The sequence below is a fragment of the Diabrotica virgifera genome, chromosome 2, assembly GCF_917563875.1.
Source record: "Diabrotica virgifera virgifera chromosome 2, PGI_DIABVI_V3a".
Taxonomy (NCBI): Eukaryota; Metazoa; Arthropoda; class Insecta; order Coleoptera; family Chrysomelidae; genus Diabrotica; species Diabrotica virgifera.
The window spans coordinates 87,871,129-87,892,300 of record NC_065444.1 but is presented as its reverse complement, the minus strand read 5'-3'; the positions used below and the strand labels follow the sequence as shown (position 1 = coordinate 87,892,300).

Below are 21,172 nucleotides of genomic sequence, written 5' to 3'. Positions count from 1 at the left end.
AATGTGCAGTCACTCGAGCGTTATGGGGACCTATTAGGTTGTGAAGAGTAGGTCCAAAAAAAGTTAAGTTTTCCATCTTAGTGGGGACTTTCCATTTTTAATTTAATTTTTCATTTCCAACAATCGTTTTTTTAGATAGCGGCATCTATCCATAATTTGAAAAAATGTCTCGAATAAAAGTTACTTATTTTTATGTAAGGAATCCAAATCTGCAATAAAAAATGGGGGCTCCCATTTAAGATTTTAAAGTAGCCCCCACCCCACCTCCGTGGGGGGTCGGTTTGGTGTCATTCGATATATTTTTCAAAAATATGGAATAAGTGTATTTTTCAGTTTTTCGATCTGATGTCTATTTCGCGAAATATCGCGGGATTCGTATTTAAAATATTAAATTTACCCCCCACCCCTCTGCGTGGGAAGTCGTGTTTGCTATCATTCGATAGATTTTTGAAAAATATTGAGCAAGTATTTTTTAGTTTTTCGATTGTCATTCATTTCGTTTTTTCCTTGTGAAACTTTGGGACTCACCCATTTCCTTACGCCCCGCTCAAATCATCAGATATTTGAAATATACACTGTTTTGCATGTACTTAACTTACCCTTATCTTAATCTGACGATTTCGAGTTTTTCTAGGGATAGATTTTTTTTCGGCCCCCCTTAACGAACTCCCCTGCATTAAGAGCCAATATATGGTAGAAGTACATCTTCAGGGTACAAGGTTTCTCCCCATGTAATAATCTGACGCGCTCGAGTAACTGCAAAAGTCCCCGCTTGGGCTCCCCTACCATAATTTAAAAACACAGAGTTTAGTAAAATAATAAAACAGCCCTTAAAAAAACAATCTGACGTACCTACTCAAACGTCAATAAACACAACAACAACCTCAAAAAAGTGTTATATAGGTTAATTGTTAATAACAACAAAACGTGATTTCTTGTTTGGATAAAGGTGTTAAGTTACTTTGACACCTTTATCCGCCAACTAATAATGCATAACATCTACCTACATGTCCTCCGAAATTTCAAAGAAACCACTTTTGATGAAAAAGAACTTTTAACTGAAATATATACCACTATCCTTTTTCTTTTGGTGCCTATTCGTTTCGAATATTGGCGATAACTCTGGCTATAATTATTTTATTAACTGATGCTTTAAATATATTAGTTATTGTTGTGGAGAACCATTTCCTCAGGTTCTTTAAGTTCTTTAATCATGATATCTTCTTCTCCCAATTCCTTGCTTTACGAATACTTTGCCTTGAAGTATTACCATCAGTAACCTGTATTTAGTGGCGTTTCTCATTATGCGTCCGAGATATTCTAACTTTCTTCTTTTAATGGTATACGTCACCTCTCTTTCTTTCCCCATTCTTCGTAATACGATCTCGTTGGTTATCTTGTCCGTCCATGATATTCTTAGGATTCGTCTATATAGCCACATCTCGAACGCTTTAAGTTTTTTCTCCATCGCTTCAGTCAGTGTCGAGGATTCAACTCCGTAGTATAATATTGAGAAGATATAACATCGTAGGAGCCTTAAATTTTATCCCCAGATTAAGGTTGTGACTTTTAAAGAGTTTAGCCATGCTATTGAATGCACTCCTAGCCTTCTCTATTCTACATTTTATTTTTGTAAATGATCCCATTGTTCGTTTACTATTGTTTCAAGATGGGTATACTGTTTTACTCGGTTCACTGGTCTGTTCTTGATAAGCAGTTGAGTGTCTCTAATTTTATTTTTGCTGATAACCATAAATTTAGTTTTTGATATATTTACTTGTAGTCCAAATCTTTCACTTACTTCATTTACTTTGTTTATTAGTTGCTGTAAACTGTTCAAACTTTTATTCCATGTTCGCAATATTCCAAGGCTTCACTAAATATTTCCTCTGAATATAGGTTAAATAATATAAGTGAAAGTATACATCCTTGTCTAACGCCTCGTAGAATCTGGATCGCTTCCGTTGGTTCATCATACCCCTATTGAATTAATTAAAAAAAAACACCTTTATTCACTTGTGTTATAATTTGTATCTATTTATTTAGATTTGCTAAGAGCGAAGAAGCACAGGCAGCGATCGCTGGCTTGCATGGAACAACGTTGGGAGATTCAATGGTACCTCTTAATGTAAGAGTAAACGAAGATCATGGAAGACAGAGGGCACAGAATTTGAATATGAGGGATCCGATGGGTTTTTATAGAGGTAACTTTACCGTTATAAAAATTATTTAATTCGAAGTTTTATTTTCGGAGAAATAAAACTTTTAACGAGACCAAGTTTCTGGTTAGGCCTTCGTGGTTTCTATTACTTGCAAACCATACGAATGCTGAATAAAAGAAGGCATGGGGAAGTCTATAATTTTCACCTCACTTCCTGGCTAATTCGGCGTGGCAAAATTCCAACGAAAACTTGGTCTCGATACTCACTTAGGAGTAAAACTAATACAGAAAAACTTTTTGATTATAAAAATGATTTCTTGAATTGTTTTTCTTAAGCCTGAAGTAAAAAAATACATTGTGCGGCATCAGTGCGGAGAAGTCAATTACTCATTTGCCGTAAGAGATACGAAAAAATATTTAGGTTTATTTTATATGTTAGTAATATGTAGGAACAAAGCAACAAGAACTATAAAAATAGTCTAATGTCAAACTTTAAAGCAAGTTTAGTATCAAAGTGGGAAGTGGGAGTCAACTAGGTAGAATATAGTGTATTTTTATTAATATTTTACACACCAACAATCTTAACTACTTAGATATTTTATATCTTACCTAATAAATAAATTAAGGATCAGTCTGCACTATTATGTATTTTTTATTTCGAAAAAAATTATTTTTGATTGAAGATTTTCACAGCCAACCTAATAAAATTGCTCCTAATTGCTTTTCCAATGAACGTTTGGCTCAAAGAATCACGAATAACTCACAAATAAAAGCACAAAATAAATAACATTTCATTGCAATACTAAAATGCAGGATGTTTCCATTTGTTAATACTTAGAAATGACTGATTCCCACTTTCGACCAATCCTATATACCAAAATTAAATATTTCGCGTTGTTAATTTTTTTGGATAATAATAGACTATATTAAAAAGTCGTTTGGTCCTAAATGGGCGACTACGAACTCCCCCACGCTAATTACCTAGATTTTAATGGGTTCAGTTTTATAGTAGGATTAAAAGCGACTACGAACTGCCCCACGCTACCTAGGTACTTAGATAATATTTTTGTGAACATATATAGTTTTTGTTTTACTTTATGGTATTCAAAAAGGAACCCAATTCCCAAAGCATGACCGAAAATTTTAAATGATTAAATAATGAGTCTATAACAATATAATCGAATAAAGTTTATTTATAAATCTACATTAACTTATATACAATAACAAAAACTACAGTTAAACAATAACAATGCTTAATTCTAATGTATGATTAGTGATTAAAATAAGTAAGAGTGAACTCTATTTAGGTTTTAAAAGTTAGCTGCATAATAATTGCAAACTGACTTAATGAAGTCTAATTTAGTAATGTTTTGATTAACGTAATATTCATTTAGCTTATTTTCAATAAAATCAACTTTTCTTTTTGCCGTTTTATCAAGTTTTTTTTTCGAATCTATGTGCAGTTCTAATTTTCACATTATACTTCTGCTTGAAAATTTAACAAAATGTCTGTAAATTTAAATATGTCAGGATGTGATTTATAAAAACATTGTTAAATTTCGAGTGAAATGATTCACATGCGTTTGTAGTAAATATAAGAGATGATGAATTTGAAGCCCACATGTAAGGTGGAAATGTTGAATCTTCCGTTAAATAATTATCGACTAGGTAATCACAAAATTGCATAACTGTGTCATCTTCTGGCGTAATATTAAAAAGTTCATGAGAAAAAAAGTCACCAACATCATTTGGATCTAAATAATTATGCCGAAAAACAATTTTAAATATTTTCCAATAAACAGTTTCAGAGAATGGTTTGGATGCAGCTCAAAACAACTATTTAGAGCTACTGCCTCAAAAATTAAAATAGCTATGATGATTGCCAACCTCCGTAGTGGAGATGGCACCTGAAGAAGAAGAATAACAGTTTGATTTTTATATTCAGAGGACAAACCTAAATTTTGAATTTTTCGGTACCAATTTTGTGTTAAATGAAATTTGCAACAAAAAATAATAATGTCGGGCCACACTAACTTGACTGCATTTTGAATTGCTATTTCAAAATCAGAAATTATTCGCTTCGGTTTGCAATTTAAATTTAAATCTGTACATATTGTTATTAATGTATCAAATGTACTTTTGTACGATTGCTGTGATTTATTTGGTAACAAACAAAATACTAGAGGAACATAAAAACCATTTTTGTAGCCATGTATAGTAAACATCTGACAAAAATATTTAGAACAGTATTGAAAAGTTCCATCTACACACAAAGAATCTAGATTACACAAAAAGTAAAAATTTGTGAAACAACTAAAAATTGCGGAATTATTTTTCGTAGATAATAAAAAGTTTTCACTGTATTTGTTTTTAAATTTAAGTTCACTAACACTTGTAGAACTTCTTTCTGTAACTTGGGCAATGATGGTGTGGATTTTCGTCTTGCAGCATAGATATTTCTTCGAACGCAAGAAATGTCTTTCGTCGTCAGCGGTAAATTGCTGAAATTTTCCTTCCTCAATTCCTTGTGGACAATCTTTAAAGGTTTTTCACGTATATCTTCTACAGCTTTCCTCTTTGTAGAATTACTAAAAATTTGCCGGTCAACGTGGATATCTGGAGCATGATTATGCTCCACCGATGCTTTTTCAAGAATAACGTAATTTTCATCACCTTCCTTTGTGTACAATTTTTGTTGACACCCTTTTTTGGTGCATTGCCTTTTAACTTTTCCATCTTTGGAGACATGGGCCTTTGAATATTTATATTCATTAATTATTAATAAAAGTTATCTCCTTTGACTAAACATAGTCGTTGGATTCGCCATTTAAAAGTTAAACACTAACGGACAAAACCAGACACTATACCGTAATACTTGCAACTGAAGTGAATAACTGAAAATATTTATATTCTTACTTTCAACTATAATCAAATTTGGAATTTCCGGTCATTAAGACTTAGTCCTTAACTTTATCGACGATAGGGCAGCATGTACTTGGGATTAACGGGCCCAGGTAGTTCGTGGGGCAGTTAGATAACGCCGACCTAAATAGATTTTTTTATCTTAAATATCTACAGTTGTACAGGATGTTAACGTTGCTACGAAATTAATGTAAAAGCGTAATTATCGTTCAAACCACCTCGTACAACATTTCAAAACCTTATATTGCTATCTATGTATGGTTCTATCTATGCTCTAACTTTTACTTAAATAATTTGTTCCCATATCTCTTACGACAAATAAGTAGTTGACTTCCTCGCACTAAAAGCCACACCCTGCATATATAACCAGTAATATAGCAAATAATTGAAAACAGAATAAATATATACCCAGCAATTCTCAGAAAAGTATAGAAAACTATGTACAGAGTGTATTAATAATTCATCATTATCACTATGGTACATCCCTTAAAGAGCTTTGTCACAACTTTGTTAAGCTTTTTGCGCCATTCTTCTCTGTCATTTCCTTCGATTTTCCAGTTGGTAACACGGATCTTCCCAGCATCCTGTTTTACCCCTTGGGTCTAACCACCTCAGCTTTGGTCTACCCCGTCTTCTCATTCCCACCGGTGGTTGCGCTGTTAGAATATTTTTATCATGTTCAATTCGGGGAGCTCTGACTACATGTTCTGCCCACTGCGAGTGGGTCCGCAGTATTATAGTGGTTACATATTTTCGACCAAACATGCTTGTAGGTATTCTGCAGTTTAAAGTTATATCTACGCCTTTATATCCTGTTTTCACAGACCGCTCCGAGTATCTTGCGTAATAGGTTTCTTTCAAAAATCGATAGAGATGATTCGTCTGTTTTGGTTAGAGTGCATGCCTCTAATCCATATGCGAAAACGGGTACTATCAGTGTTCTATACAGTCTTATACCAGTTTTTTGAGAGAGACACTTTAGCATCTTGTATCTCAGGTTGAAATCCAACTTGCAATCAGTCAGAAATTTACGAATTTTCAAAAAACCAATTCTGGCTTGTTCTACTCTGCTCTTTATATCAGTCTAACTTTAGGGTCCCAACTTTCGTTTAGCAGACAACCCAAGTATTTAAACTATATAACTTGGTCGATTTATTCTTCAGCTACATATATCTTTGCGTTTAGATAATTATTTATACATATAAACATTGTTTTTGTCGTCTTGATATTTATTTTCAAACCCAACGCTTCACTTGAAAGAGTTAGATGATTTAAACGGTATTGAAGATATTCGATATCTGCCATGATCGCTGTGTCATCGGCATACCTAATGTTGTTAATAAATATGCCGTTTACTTTAATACCCTTATTAGAGTCTGCCACTGCATCTGCGAAGAATTTTTCTACATATAAGTTAAACAACATTGAAGAAAAGATACAACCTTGCATTCCTACTCCCCTTTTTATTGAGAAATCTTTCGTTTCGTTGACATTTTGAAGACGTACTGTTGCTGTCCGGTTCCAATACAAATTGGTGATAACTTTTATAGCCTTGTATCCAATCCCAACTCTTGTAGATATTGTATCATTAGTTCGTGTTTCACGATATCTAGTGCTTTTTCATAATCGATGAAACAGAGAAAAACATCCTGTTTTGTTTAAAGTCCATCTTTGAAATCAAAATGATTCCAGCCTGTGACTTAATGTGACTTATTCACATTTCTTGTGTTTCAAGATTCATCTCAAGAAAAGTTTTATAAAGTGGCTTATTAGCCAGTGGTCCATGCAGAATTTTGCACTTAGTGTATGTGGCTAGGGCGATAAATCTAGAGAGCAACCAATCTTTTGGATTCTGGCCCTTATCGTAGATATCGTTAAATAGCTTCAGAATAATGTATGCTTTTTCTCATGAGGATCTTTCAGTGCGTCACAGTTTTTCGATTTCTTTCTAACGCGTTAAATTGCATGTGACAGAAAAAACGCACGTCGGTGATTACATTTCGTCGGTGACATTTATAACATTTATTCTAGTTGTCAATAGATGGCGTTATAATTGAAATAAAAATTATTTTCGAATTATATAATATATCTACGAATATAATCTGTACAATTTATAAGACTATACAAATCAAAGAAAATACCATTTTATAAATGCAATATAAATTTGACAACTGTCAGATTTAACTAAAATGTCATGTCACTAAAATGTATATTATCACGGACTTACCTTTTTTTCTATCATTTGTGACGCACTGAAAAATGCTCATGAAAAGAAGCATATTATGTTTTCTTCATAAAGTAACTTGATTGTTTTTGCATACAAATTATCTGGGCCTGAGGCTTTGTTACTTTTTAATAGTTTGATAGCGTGTACAATCCCGGCTTTCAAAATACTTGGGCTATGCAAATGGTCTCCCAGTTATGGTGGCTTTTGTGTTCTGTGATCGTTGAACAAATTAGCTGTGTACATATCCCAAGCATTATGTATATCACGAGGATACATTATTAATTCATCTTGGTCAATATGTGTAATTACCAAAACCTTGTTTTTTGTTGAAGATACCAGCAATTTTCTTAATTTTCTTGTCGAGATTGAAGCTGTCGCCGAGTTTACATAGATTTTCAGCTTTGGTGCAAAGTGTAGTCGTTCAGAGCTCCTTCGCCGCAAATTTCTTTGCGAATTTTACTGTATATATTTTGGTATCCTACATGGTCCTGCCTGATCGTACACTGCCTACGTGTAATCCACTCATTCTTTTAGTTATTTTATTTCGGAGAAAAAAAAAGTTTTGTTTACGTCATCAAATAAATCTTTTATGGTGGTCCCTGACTTTTCAAACTTGGAGACAGATGTTCAGAAACTTGGGAAAGTTTGGACTCTTTGTGTGTAATGCCAGAATAATTATTGGGACCGTGCAAGTTCGGCAAAGCGACACCTGGTTTCTACGCTCAGCAACATTATTCGCACTTTTAATTATATTGGCCAATTATATTAGTCCTGGTTACTGGATAATTGTCAAGGCCATAGTCCAAAAAAATAATAAGAAAAAAAATAAGATGCAGGTTATGTTATTAAAACGTAAACAATTGTATGTAGTAAATAAAATTAGTTATTAAAATGCAGTAATGCAAGCAAAATAATATGTACAATTAATTAAATTTACCTTTATATAATAATTGCATATTATATCAATATTGTTGAGCAATATATAATTTTTCTTCTTCAGTGACAGTAGGTATGAAATATACGTCAATTTGACAATTTCAATTGACAATATGAATTATTTAAGAAAGTTGCAATATTTCTCCGCTATTCTCGCACGATCGTTTCTCGTATTCCCTCCCAAGTACTTGCACACCGCGAATAGGGAACTTGCATAAAATTTAAAATTGGAAAAAAATGTTATAAATCACAACAGAACATAATTTAAAACATGTATCAATGATAAAAAAGTTTTGTTTGTCTTTCGTTTTTCCCCTAAAGACGATTAAAAATTCAAATTATTCCAGCCAGCAAAAAACGCGTCGTGACGTCATATGGTTTTGCATTTACATTTTACACCAAAAAGTAAACAAAATTAATTAGACATTATAAACGTCAGTAAAAAATACAGTTATGTGACGTTAAAAGCGTTTTTGTTCGTTTGAACTATTCATAGAAAAATTTTACTTTTACAAAATGGTTTTATTTTCAATAGTAAACCTTCTTTTCTTTCCTTCAAAAACTGTATCAAACTCCAATCTCAACAAACTGGTATATATTATTACAACGACATACGATAAATGTCATTAGAATATAAATATTTTTCCTTTATTACCCTACGACGAGCTGGCCAAATACCCAAGTAGGTGGAGGCCAATAAACTAAAGAAGGAAAAAAAGAATATACCTAAATATAACGCTGTGTCTAGGTGTACGCTAACGTGTACGCAAATCAAAAGTTAGTGTCAGAGTGTTGGAATTTGTTTAATTGCGTTGTGCTTATACTTTAATTTAAATATTGATTTGTAATGGTAGGGGAGCCCAAGCGGGGATTTTTGCAGTTACTCGAGCGCGTCAGATTATCATATGGAGAGAAACCTGGTATCCTGCAGATGTACCTCTACCATATATTGGCTCTTAACACAGGGGAGTTCGTTAAGGAGGGCCCGAAAAAAAAATCTATCCTTAAAAAAGCTCGAAATTGTCAGATTAAGATAAGGTAAGTTAAGTACATGCAAAAGAGTGTATATTTCAAAAATCTGACGATTTGAGCCGGGCGTAAGGAAATGGGCGAGTCCCAAAGTCTCACAAGAAAAAAGCGAATATTTCGCGAAATGAATGCCAGATCGAAAAACTAAAAAATATGCGCTCAATATTTTTTAAAAATCTATCGAATGATACCAAACACGACTTCCCACGGAGAGGGGTGGGGGGTAAATTTAATATTTTAAATACGAATCCCGCGATATTTCGCGAAATGAACATCAGATCGAAAAACTGTAAAATACACTTATTTAATATTTTTAAAAAATCTATCGAATGGCACCAAATACGACCCCCTATGGAGGTGGGGTGGGGGTTACTTTAAAATCTTAAATAGGAGCCCCTATTTTTTATTGCAGATTTGGATTTCTTACGAAAAAATAAGTAACTTTTATTGGAAACATTTTTTCGAATTATGCATAGATGGCGTTATAATCGGAAAAAACGATTGTTGGAAAAGGAAAATTAAATTAAAAAATGGCAAGCGCCCACTAAAATGGAAAATATTACTTAACTTTTTTTGGTTTTAGGACCTACTCTTCACAACCCACTAGGTCTCCAAAGCGCTCGAGTGACTGCACATTTAGCATACTTTGCTCCCCTACCATAAAGAGATTTCTTATTTTTTATTTGTTTAGTGTTTGTTTTTAAATTAACTATGCAGTGTGGACAATTATTTAGTTGTTTTAATGAGTTTAACAACATTTTAAAAGAGTATGAAAAAGTTAAGATACTATAAATTAATATATATATTTTTTAGTTATAAGTGAAATAAGTATTTAGTATTACAATATAGTACAATATGTTACAATTTAGTATATACAATATTTAGTATTACCGTCCAAAATTAAAATAAAAGGAATACCTAAAGCTTTCACAATAATAATTAACTTGTTATGAAGCTATTTCCTTGTGGCATTTTTGTAATCAACTAGATATTCTAAATGGGAACTAAGCCACAATTTAACTAAAAAAATGATGTTATTAACGTTTCAACGTCTAAATCGGACGTCGTTGTCAAAATACAAAATATTATTAAATTAAACAAAAATGTTCTTGCTTAGTAAAAAATTTTTTCTAATAATTTATTTAATCTGACTAATTTTTGTATTTTGACAATGACATCCGATTTGGATGTCGAAACGTTAATAAAATCTTTTTTTAGTTAAATTGTGGCTCATTTCCCATTTAGAATAGTTGATTATAATAATTAACTTACGTATAAAAATTATTTTAGCAATATTTTGTACGTGTCATGTCAACTAAATACATATATTTATTTTGCTAACCTAAATATATACATACTTTTATTATATACATTGATTTATTACAATTAAGTTTGAAACATCTGAATAGTTCTGCTTCCCTTCCCTTAACAAATATTTTTCTATCAAACAAATCAAACAAACACTAAACATATCAAAATAGCATGTATTTACCAAAATATACAGTCACTGCGTACGTTAAATAATGACGTCACTGGCTTGATGAAGTTTAATTCGCGTGTATGTACCTAACTTTTTTATTTGCGTACACGTTAGCGTTTACCTAGACACAGCGAAATATAACCATAATAATAAGTAATGTAAAACTAGGTGACGTCACGGGCCGTTCGAACTACTTTAAAATACCGAAGACTTTAAATTTGTACTTCTAAGTTATTATGAGATTTTGAAGCGTGAAATTTTGGAAATCTCATTTTTATACAAAACTGAACATTATTATGTAATAAAAAAAATGTGCAAGTTCCCTATTATGATGATGCTAATTATACCTGAAACTAAACCCGTTATTTTTAAGTTTTTGTCACTTTTTTGTTATTTATTTCATTTTTTTTATGAATAGTTGCATAGAACAACTTTAAGGTTTAAATATTAAATATTTAAATGTGAGTGTCCCATAAACATTAGCAAAATTTGCAAAAGCTTAAGTATAATTTTTGATAACATGATTAGCGCAAGCACTTTTAGGATTCACGAGGAAATTAAATTCCTGCAACTGGCTGTATACCATAAATCGCCAAAAATTACTAAAATCCGTTTTCAAAAGGCATATTTTCTTAAAATTACTCACATCTACATCTACATTCTACACTACATCATTGAACGTTTTCGGAATAACAGTTCCATAATCAGTGCTTTTTACACGTTACAGTACATGCCAGAGCCACCAAGGTATGTGGGTAAAACCCCTTCAGATATTTTAATATAGTTTTAAAAGTTAACATTATTGTATTAACCCGGGAACAGTCGCGCTCTTTTCTTTTACGTAATCGGTAGCACGTTAGATTTTATCTAACAATACGAATTTACAGCAAATTTTAATTCTATAGTATTTTTATTTACTTGTTATGTCAGACATATTATTTATAACAATTATTGAAGCTAATTGGTTCTCACCAAAGTCATAAATTCCACAAAAAGGAGAAGAAGAAAAAAAATACCTACACACTACTACACCCTTCCTCGAGGCACTTACGAGTGGAAAGTTATGTCGCAAAATTTTTCGTCAAGTTATCACGAAAAAAGATAAAATGTTAGATTTTTTTTTAACGGCGTGACTGCTCTCGGGTTAAAATTAGCATGATGTTTAAAATATTCCTTGATTTAACATCAGGCATCCCAGGACTCTTCCCACGCGGGTTGCTTTGTCCAGAGTATAGAACCTTACATCACGGACATTAACTAGTAACTAGCATTGCTATTCGATTCCAATATTGGATATAAATCTATTCCAAGGCTCCTAATGTGCCTTTCTGGCAATATCTTTTGGTTTATTACGTCTTTCTACATAATTTAATCTAGCTTATTGTGTATTGTTGTGGAGAGTATTCACGTACACCATGCTTTTCTTTTATGGCATTCTGTCCAAATTCTTATGATTGGTTTTTCTTCTAAATTTCTTTTGCTGGATTGCTGCATTTGCTGCTTTTGTGATGCATTTCTTTAAAAGAATATTCTTAATTTTAAAATAGTCCCATTTTTCATTTAATGTTGCTCTGAGCAGGCTCACCAAGAGGGCGGTAGAGCCGGTAGATTTTACCGGGGTCCGACGGTGTAAGGGGCCCGACGATGTAAGGGGCCCGACGATGTAAAGGGCCCGACGATGTAAGGGGCCCAGCATGGGCCTCGATCAAGGATGTGTTTTCCGTTTTTTTTTACTTTTTACCGGGCGACCCTCTGCAAAATGCTTTTAGTACTAGACTATATTTAATATGACCTCTATCTATATTTTGAGGTATATTTTGTTTTTAAGTCGTTGCGGAAAGCACCTCTATTGTAAAAATTTTTAAAATTCTAAATTTTGTTTTTTTAATCAATTTTTTAACGTTTCCCGTTTTTTTTACAGTTTGCCACATTGCCATCCTCTATTTATTTATTTGCTTGTTTTAGTTATACATTTATTTATTCCAGGTTCGATAAATTTGTCCAGTTTAAATTGATGTTAAATAATTAAAGAATGTTAGATTTTTTCCTCTTAAAATTGTTCGATGCAACCATTCAGATGTTTTTGTATTTGTGTACAAAGTAGTAATGAAATGTTACCCATTTTAATTTTAGAAATTGAAGAACCATTTACGTTTGGAGACGAAGGTCCTGACTTAGAAGAACTTCTTATTGCTGAAGTTTTACCTAGAAGACCTCTCTGGGACTTATCAATTCACTCGACCAAAATGGAGATTGAAAATCTGTGGGAGCAGATCTATCGTGTATTTAAGAAAAAATATTCGATAAGTTTTCTTACTAATATGTGGTTTAATCTTAGAGAAAACTATATAAAAGAGAGGAGATCGTTTTCGTATTACCATCAAATGAAATTTTTGGATGGGTTTGAAACTGTTGCCCTATGTGGATCTAGTCGAAGAGATATAGGCAGTGTTAAAAAAAAGTTAAAAACTGATAACAATGCATCTTCAACTGACGGCGTTGATGATTTTTTGCAGCTGTTGGGAGAAGGTTTACGTAAATTGCCCGCTGGAAAGAGAACTAAGTTACAGTTTAGAATTGTAGAATTACTTAAAGATGAGGAATCGGATACATCAGATTAGGTTTTTAACATGCCTGTCTATCATCGTCATTCTTCCTTTAAACCCTAGGAGGGCCTAGCTTCATTAATAATTTTCATCCAGTCTTCGTTATCCGTAGTGTTTCTCCGCCAACTACGTACTTACCATATTTTTTGCTGGACCATTTTACTTCATCCGCATTACATGGTCCCTTTCCGAGAATTTAAAAAAATGTAAATTTAAATATTGGCAGTTCAAATTAATGTTTTTAGTTTATCTCTTATTCTGGCCTGAGAATGGGACAAAACCTGTAAGTCCCGAAACCTATAGCAACCCACACAAGTCAGTCATTAACCAGATAGACTCTCGGAGGTCTAAACAGATACAAGAAAAAAAGAGAAAGACTACGACCAATAGTAGAGTCTAAATTTCAGGGAATTGTTAAGGTTTAAAATCGCATCAGAAGATGAGACTCTTTTAACACGTTGGCTGCGTTTAGAGATATTTATAAACTTATGTTAGGTGCGTTACGAGGCGTATCATAGATGTCCCGTATACCTAGTGTGACCAACTAGCCCGAAAAATCCGGGACATGGCCCGAATTATGAAGTCGTGTCCCGGCGTCCCGCACAAGGCTTCCGGGCCATCCGAATTTTCAACGTTTTGGTAAAATTCTATTTTGAAATTTTGAATGTTATTCTTCTAAGAAATCATATCAAATTGAATTGGTGCGACGAAAAAAAGTTGAAAATTTCTAGAGTGTAATACTAATACCACATCCAAAACGCATGCATTTTATATCGTGGTATTATCTTCTTCTTCTTCAACTGCCATCTCTGGTCTGCCATTCTCTCAGGTTGCGCAGTAACGATATTCTGCGTCTCCCTATGCTTCTTTTTCCTTGAATCTTTCCCTGCATAATGAGTTGGAGCAAGTTGTATCTCTCTCCACGTGTAATATGTACGAGATATTCAAATTTTCTCTTTTTGATTGTATTTAAAACTTCCATTTCTTTATTCATCTTTCTCAGAACCTCTTCGTTTGTGACGTGTTCTGTCCATGATATTTTTAGACTTCTTCTATACACCCACAACTCCAGTTTTTTCATTGATGCCGCATTCAAGCTTCTATTTAGCTCTAGCCTTTTCTACTCTAATTTTAATTTCCTGGAAGTAATCATTTGTGGAGTTGATCATTGTTCCAAGATATGCATATTGGTCTATGCGTTCAACATTGGTTCCGTTCATGAGGAGATTCTCGTTATTTCTTTGCATTTTAGATATTCTCATAAATTTTGTCTTCTTGATGTTCATTGTTACATCGTATTCTTGAAAAAAAAACCGTCAGTGGTATTATACTACTACCAAAACTAAAACTGTGGACAAACCAATTGTAACATAATCCCATCAAAAATATTATTGTCAACATAAAAATGTTAAATAATCAATAAAAGATAGTATTAAAGTTCTATATTTAAAAAAGATGGCCCGATTTTCATGGCAAAGTCCCGGATTTCAGGTATTTTTTTCTGCCTTGTCCCGAATTCGACTGAATTGGAGTTGGTCACACTACGTATACCCCACTTACCACCGTGCGTTACGACACAGTCGACGCAGCCAACCGTTAGTGACGTACGAGGTCTATTTATCCCGTAACGCAGCCAAGGTGTTAAACAACACCACCTCTCCACAGCATCTTCCGAGGCAACATACACGTCTTGTGGTAAAGAAATAATTGAACAAATAATGAATCAGGTTCAAAGTTCAAATTATTACTCTGCATATTTGACGAAACGACCGACGTATCCCACGTGGAACAGTTTTCTCTAAAGAGATACAAACACAATAACAATATTCCTGAAGACATTGTAAGTTCATTGAAGCTTATGAGAACTTAAAAATACTTAATGAAAATCAAGAAAGAGGGGAAAAACAACGTCTGACAGGAAGAGCCTTTGGATAAATAGTATTATGTTTGAGAGAACTGCAGATCCGAAGAAATGTGTAGGAATCGGTACTGACTTTAATAATATTTTAATAACGATAAATTTTGAATGTATATGGCACTCAAAAGTGTGTGAAAAGTGCCTGAAAACTCACCATTTTAACCCTAATTTTTAAAAATTCTACCGAAAATTCTGCCAATTCTGCCATTCTTTTAAAAATCCTGCTCTTCCCCCAGCCTCCCGTACCCCAAAAAGCCCATGCTCTTCCTCCCGAAAATCGGTCCTGGATCCGCCCTTGTGTGCTAGCCACCTCAGACGACATATTGTAATGTGGTTGGTGATACCTGGATCCTGATATACCCGGTACAGTTCCACACACCAACTACTGCGGCAGATTCGTGCAAATATTATAAGAATTGTGCATTTAATGATAGAAGCATATAATTTGGACCACATATACTACACATATAAAGGTTCAAATTTAGATACGAGGGCCATGTCAGATTTTACCTTTTACAAGAATGGCGGGCATTCAAAATGGCGACGATACATATGTGACTAATAGCACAATAACTTTTGAACGAAAAGTCCGACTTCAACCAAATTTGCTATATATGGATTCTTTTTTTGGTATATAAGATGGAGCTCTTGAACCGGAAGAATCGGTTTACCAGAAGTTGTGTTTTTCCTGATTTTTTATGTAAAAGTAATGTTATTTTTTCAATTCTTTCACCTTGTATACAGGGTGTCCAGAAACTTTACCGACAAACGATGACAGGAGATTCCTCAGATAATTTTAAGACAATTTAACCCAATTCACCTAGTCCGAAAATGCTTCTTAAGGGAGCTAGAGCTCTTTGAAGATGGCGTCATGAAATTAGTTTTTCTTAAATACCTCCAGAACGCTTAGATTTAGAAAAACGAAAATTGGTATGCATATTTAGTTTTCAGAGATGAATCGATTCCATCTATCGCAAAATTCTAGTACCGGTTATGGGCGTCCGTTTTGGGTAGAGCAACGGGTATTTTAACGCATAACTTTTTTGTTCTTAACTTTTATGCATTTTTGACACCGTATTATTAAATTGTGAGGTATTCTAGTACTAAAAGGTACTCTTGCTTTAAGTCGGTAGGACACACCGTTTTCTAGAAAAATCGATTTGAAATTTTTCATTTTTGGAATTTGAAAAAAAAATGAAAAGAACTTTTCAACAAAAAACGAAGTATTTTACCAACATAAAGTAAGAGTAACTTTTAGTACTCGAATACCTCATAATTTAATAATCTAGTGTCAAAAATGCTCAAAAATTCAAGATAAAAAAGTTATGCTATAAAATAACTGTTGACTTACCCAAAACGGACGCCTATGACCAGTACTAGAAATTCGCAATTAATGAAATCGATTTATCTCTGGAATATAAATAAATGTACCAGTTTTGGTCTTTCTAAACAGTTTTTTTTTTGAAAAAAAATTTTTTAATTCAAAGAGCGAAAAATTTTCAAATCGATTTTTCGAGAAAACGGTGTGTCCTACAGATTTAAAACAAGAGTACCTTTTAGTACTAGAATACTCCATAATTTAATAATCCAGTGTCAGAAATGCATAAAAGTTAAAGATAAAAAAGTTATGTGATAAAATAACCGTTGCCCTACCCAAAACGGACGCCTATGATCGCTACTAGAAATTTGTAATGGATGGATTAGATTTATATCTTGAAGATAAATACGCGTACCAACTTTTGTTTTTCTAAATGGAAGCGTTCTGGAGGTATTTAAGAAAAACTAATTACAAGACGCCATCTTCAAAGAGCTCTAGCTCCCTTAGGAAGCATTTTCGAACTAAGTGAATTGGGTTAAATTAACTTAAAATTATCTGAAGAATCTCCTGTCTTCGTTTGTCGGTAGAGTTTCTGGACACCCTGTATATTAATTTTTCAAAAAGGTAATACCGGCATTGAAAAGAGCGTAAAAATATTTTTTAGGAAATATTTTGAACTTTTTAGTTATGTTAATTAACATTTAATAAATGAATAACATCTTCACATGTACCTATGTGCGGCAGACTCGTGCAAATATTATAAGAATTATTGTGCATTTAATGGTATATAATTTGGACCACATATACTACACATACAAATGTTCAAATTTAGATATAAGGCCATCTCAGATTTTGCCTTTTACAAAAATGGCGGGCATTCAAAATGGCCACGATAACTTTTGAACGAAAACTCGGATGTCAACCAAATTTGGTATATAGGTTATTTTTTTAATGTTTAAGTTCGAGGTCTTAAACCAGAAGAATCGGTTTACCAGAAATTGTGTTTTTCCTGATTTTTAATGTAAAAATATGTTGTTTATTTTTTCAGTTCTTTCACCTTGTATATATTAATTTTTAAAAAGGTAATACCGGCGTTAAAAAGAGCGTAAAAATATTTTTTAAGAAATATTTTGAACTCTTTAGTTATATTAATTACTAATTAATAAATGCATAACGTATCTTCACATGTACCTATGAACCTATGCGGCAGATTCGTGCAAATAGTATAAGAATTATTGTGCATTTAATGGTAGAAGCATATAATTTAGACCACACATACTACACATCCAAAGGTTCAAATTTAGATATGAGGCCATCTCAGATTTTGTCTTTTACAAAAATGGCGGCATTCAAAATAAATCTGCCGCACATAGTACATGTGAAGATACTTTATACATTTATTAAATGGTAATTAACATAACTAAAAAGTTCAAAATATTTCCTAAAAAATATGTTTACGGTCTTTTCAATGCCGGTTTTACGTTTTTGAAAAAATAATATATACAGGGTGAAAGAAGTGAAAAAACAAGCAACATATTTTTACAAAAAAAAAACAGTAAAAACACAACTTCAGGTAAACCTATTCTTCCGGTTCAAGACCTCGATCTTAGTCATCAAACATTGATGCCAAATTTGGCTGAAATCGGACTTTTCGTTCAAAAGTTATCGTGCTGTTAGTCACATATAAGTTTAGTCGCCATTTTGAATGCCCTCAATTTTTGTAAAAGGCAAAATCTGAGATTGCCTTATATCTAAATTTGAACCTTTATATATGTAGTATATGTGGTTCAAGTTATATGCTTCTACCAGTAAATGCAATGCACAATAATTCTTATAATATTTGCACGAATCTGCCGCACATAGGTACATGTGAAGATACGTTATGCATTTATTAAATGGTAATTAACATAATTAAAAAATTCAAAATATTTCCTAAAAAATATTTTTACGGTCTTTTCAATGGCGGTATTAACTTTATGAAAAACTAATATATACAGGATGAAAGAATTGAAAAAAAAACAGCATATTTTTACATAAAACCAGGAAAAGCACAACTTTTGGTAAACCGACTCTTCCTGTTCAAGACCTCGATCTTATACATTAAAAAAAAGAACCTATATACCAAATTTGGTTGAAATCGAACGTCTCGTTCAAAAGTTATTGTGCTATTAGCAGTGGCGCACTCAGAGGGAGGTTTTGGGGGTTAAAACCCCTCCCAGGGCATATAAAAAATATACAAAGAATAGAAAATGTAACTTGTCTTTCACAAACACAATACAAAAAAATATGGTGTCCAAGCCAACCCCCCCCAGAGGAAAATTCTGGGTGCGCCACTGCTATTAGTCACATATGTATAGTCGCCATTTTGAATGCCCGCCATTTTTGTAAAAGCGAAAATCTGAGATGGCCTCATATCTAATTTTAAACCTTTATATGTGGTCCAAATTATATGCTTCTATCATTAAATGCACAATTGTTTTACATATCGGCTGCACTAAACACCATTCACCACTCAGTAAATTCTCCTCAGTACCTTTCCCTCAAAATATCTCAACCTGTTTTCAAAAGGTATTGCCGTATGCTGTTGCCAAGTCCTCCTAAATATACAAATTCATAATCCATTATTGTAAATAATTTTTTGTAAACTCAATTAAGATTTAATGATTATATTTTTCAAAATTGTGTTCTAAATTACTTAACCCATTCAGTACCAGAGGCTTATTGGAAGATTCAATCCCAGAGTCCAAAATTAACTAACACAGTTGTTAAACTAATGGTAGGGGAGGCCAAGCGGGCATTTTTGCAGTTACTCGAGCGCGTCCGATTAGCACATGGGGAGAAACAGTGTACCCTGTAACTGTACCTCTACCACAGGGGAGTTCGTTAAGGGGGGGTCCGAAAAAAAATCTATCATTAGAAAAACTCGAAATCGTCAGATTAAGATAAGGTAAGTTAAGTGCATGCAAAACAGTGTAAAAATCCCCGCAAAAATCTCACGATTTGAGCGGGGCGTAAGAAAATGGGTGTAAGTCACAAAGTTTTACAAAAAAAAAGCGAATATTTCGCGAAATGAATGTCAGATCGAAAAACTACAAAATACGTGTTCAATGTTTTTCAAAAATCTATCGAATGATACCAAACACGACCCCCATGGAGAGGGGTAGGGGGTAAATTTAAAATTTTAAATACAAACCCTGCGATATTTCGCGAAATGAACATCAGATCGAAAAACTGCAAAATACACGTATTCAACATTTTTAAAAAATCTGTCGAATGCCTCCAAACAGGACCCCCACTGAGGTGGGGTGGGGTAGGGGTTACTTTAAAATCTTAAATAGGAGCCCGCATTTTTTTACTGCAGATTTGAATTCTTTACGTAAAAATAAGTAACTTTTATCTGAGACATTTTTTCTAATTATGGATAGATGGCACTATAATCGAAAAAAACGATTGTTGGAAACGGAAAATTAAATTAAAAAATGGAAAGTCCCCACTTAATAAAAAACTTCACTTTTTTGGTTTTAGGACCTAATCTTCACAACCCAATAGGTCTCCATAACGCTCGAGTAACTGCAAATTTAGCATACTGTCCTTATCTACTATTGACCATTCCAGGTCACGTGACTTTCGACACCGTTGCTGAGGGGCAAAAATTGTGTTTCTGGTGTTATTTTTGCTATTTTCTCGTTTTATTATAAAAAAATCTGTGGTTTTAACTACAAAAATTTCAAATATTGGATATAGGACACCCTCGTAGGGGATGCAAAAACCCGGTATAATCAGAAAATCAGTTTTCTTGGCCCATATCGTCGTTCTGTTTACAGTGTATTGTGATTATAGTGATTTAAAACATTTCGGTCTTTAAATGATTCTGGTATTATAAAAAACTTACTTTATCTCTTTTACCTTTACTGGAACACTTTTAAACTGAACAAAACGCTGGTATTTTAATCATATTCTTAAATTAAACAATGGTTTTCTAAACTTAACCTAGTTTGTTTACAATATTTTGCCCATCAGTCGCTGTCAAATGACGTCACCCTGGAATGGTCTATTGGGACCGTGTAAGTTCGGAAGAGCGACACCTGGTTTCATAGCTCAGCAACATTTTTAGCACTTTTAATTATATTGGCCAATTATATTATCCTGGTTTCTGGATAATTGTCAAAGCCATAGCCCAAAAAAAGAATAAGAAAAAAGTAAGAGTAAGGTTATGTTATTAAAAGGTAAACAATTGTATGTAGTAAATAAAATTAATTATTAAAATGCAGTATTACAAGTAAAATACCTACAATTAATTAAATTCACTTTAATAATTGCATATCATATCAATATGGTGGAGCAATATTAATGCCCGATTTGACAATGACAGTGAGTATAAAAGATGTCAATATGATAATTTCAATTGACAATATGAATTATTTAAGTAATATGCTAAGAAAGTTATAAAATTTCTCCGCTATTCGCGCACGATCGTTTCTCGTATCCCCTCCAAGTACTTGCACGTAGCGAATAAGTAAAGACCGATTTAAATGAAGATCCTCCTGTTTTTACATTTTCGGAATGACACAAGTT

At 33.1% G+C, this 21,172-nt stretch overlaps 1 protein-coding gene across 1 annotated transcript in view; it reads left to right on the top strand.

The window, feature by feature from the left end:
• The window catches only part of LOC126879548 (sex-lethal homolog), a 49,127-nt gene extending 29,848 nt beyond the window's left edge, over window positions 1–19,279 (top strand). The window contains exons 4-5 of the mRNA XM_050642698.1: window positions 2,047–2,204; window positions 12,889–19,279. Coding sequence (XP_050498655.1) covers window positions 2,047–2,204; window positions 12,889–13,376 — 646 coding nt within the window. The 3' untranslated portion in view covers window positions 13,377–19,279. The remainder of the gene's footprint in view (window positions 1–2,046; window positions 2,205–12,888) is intronic.
• Window positions 19,280–21,172: the final 1,893 nt, after the last annotated feature.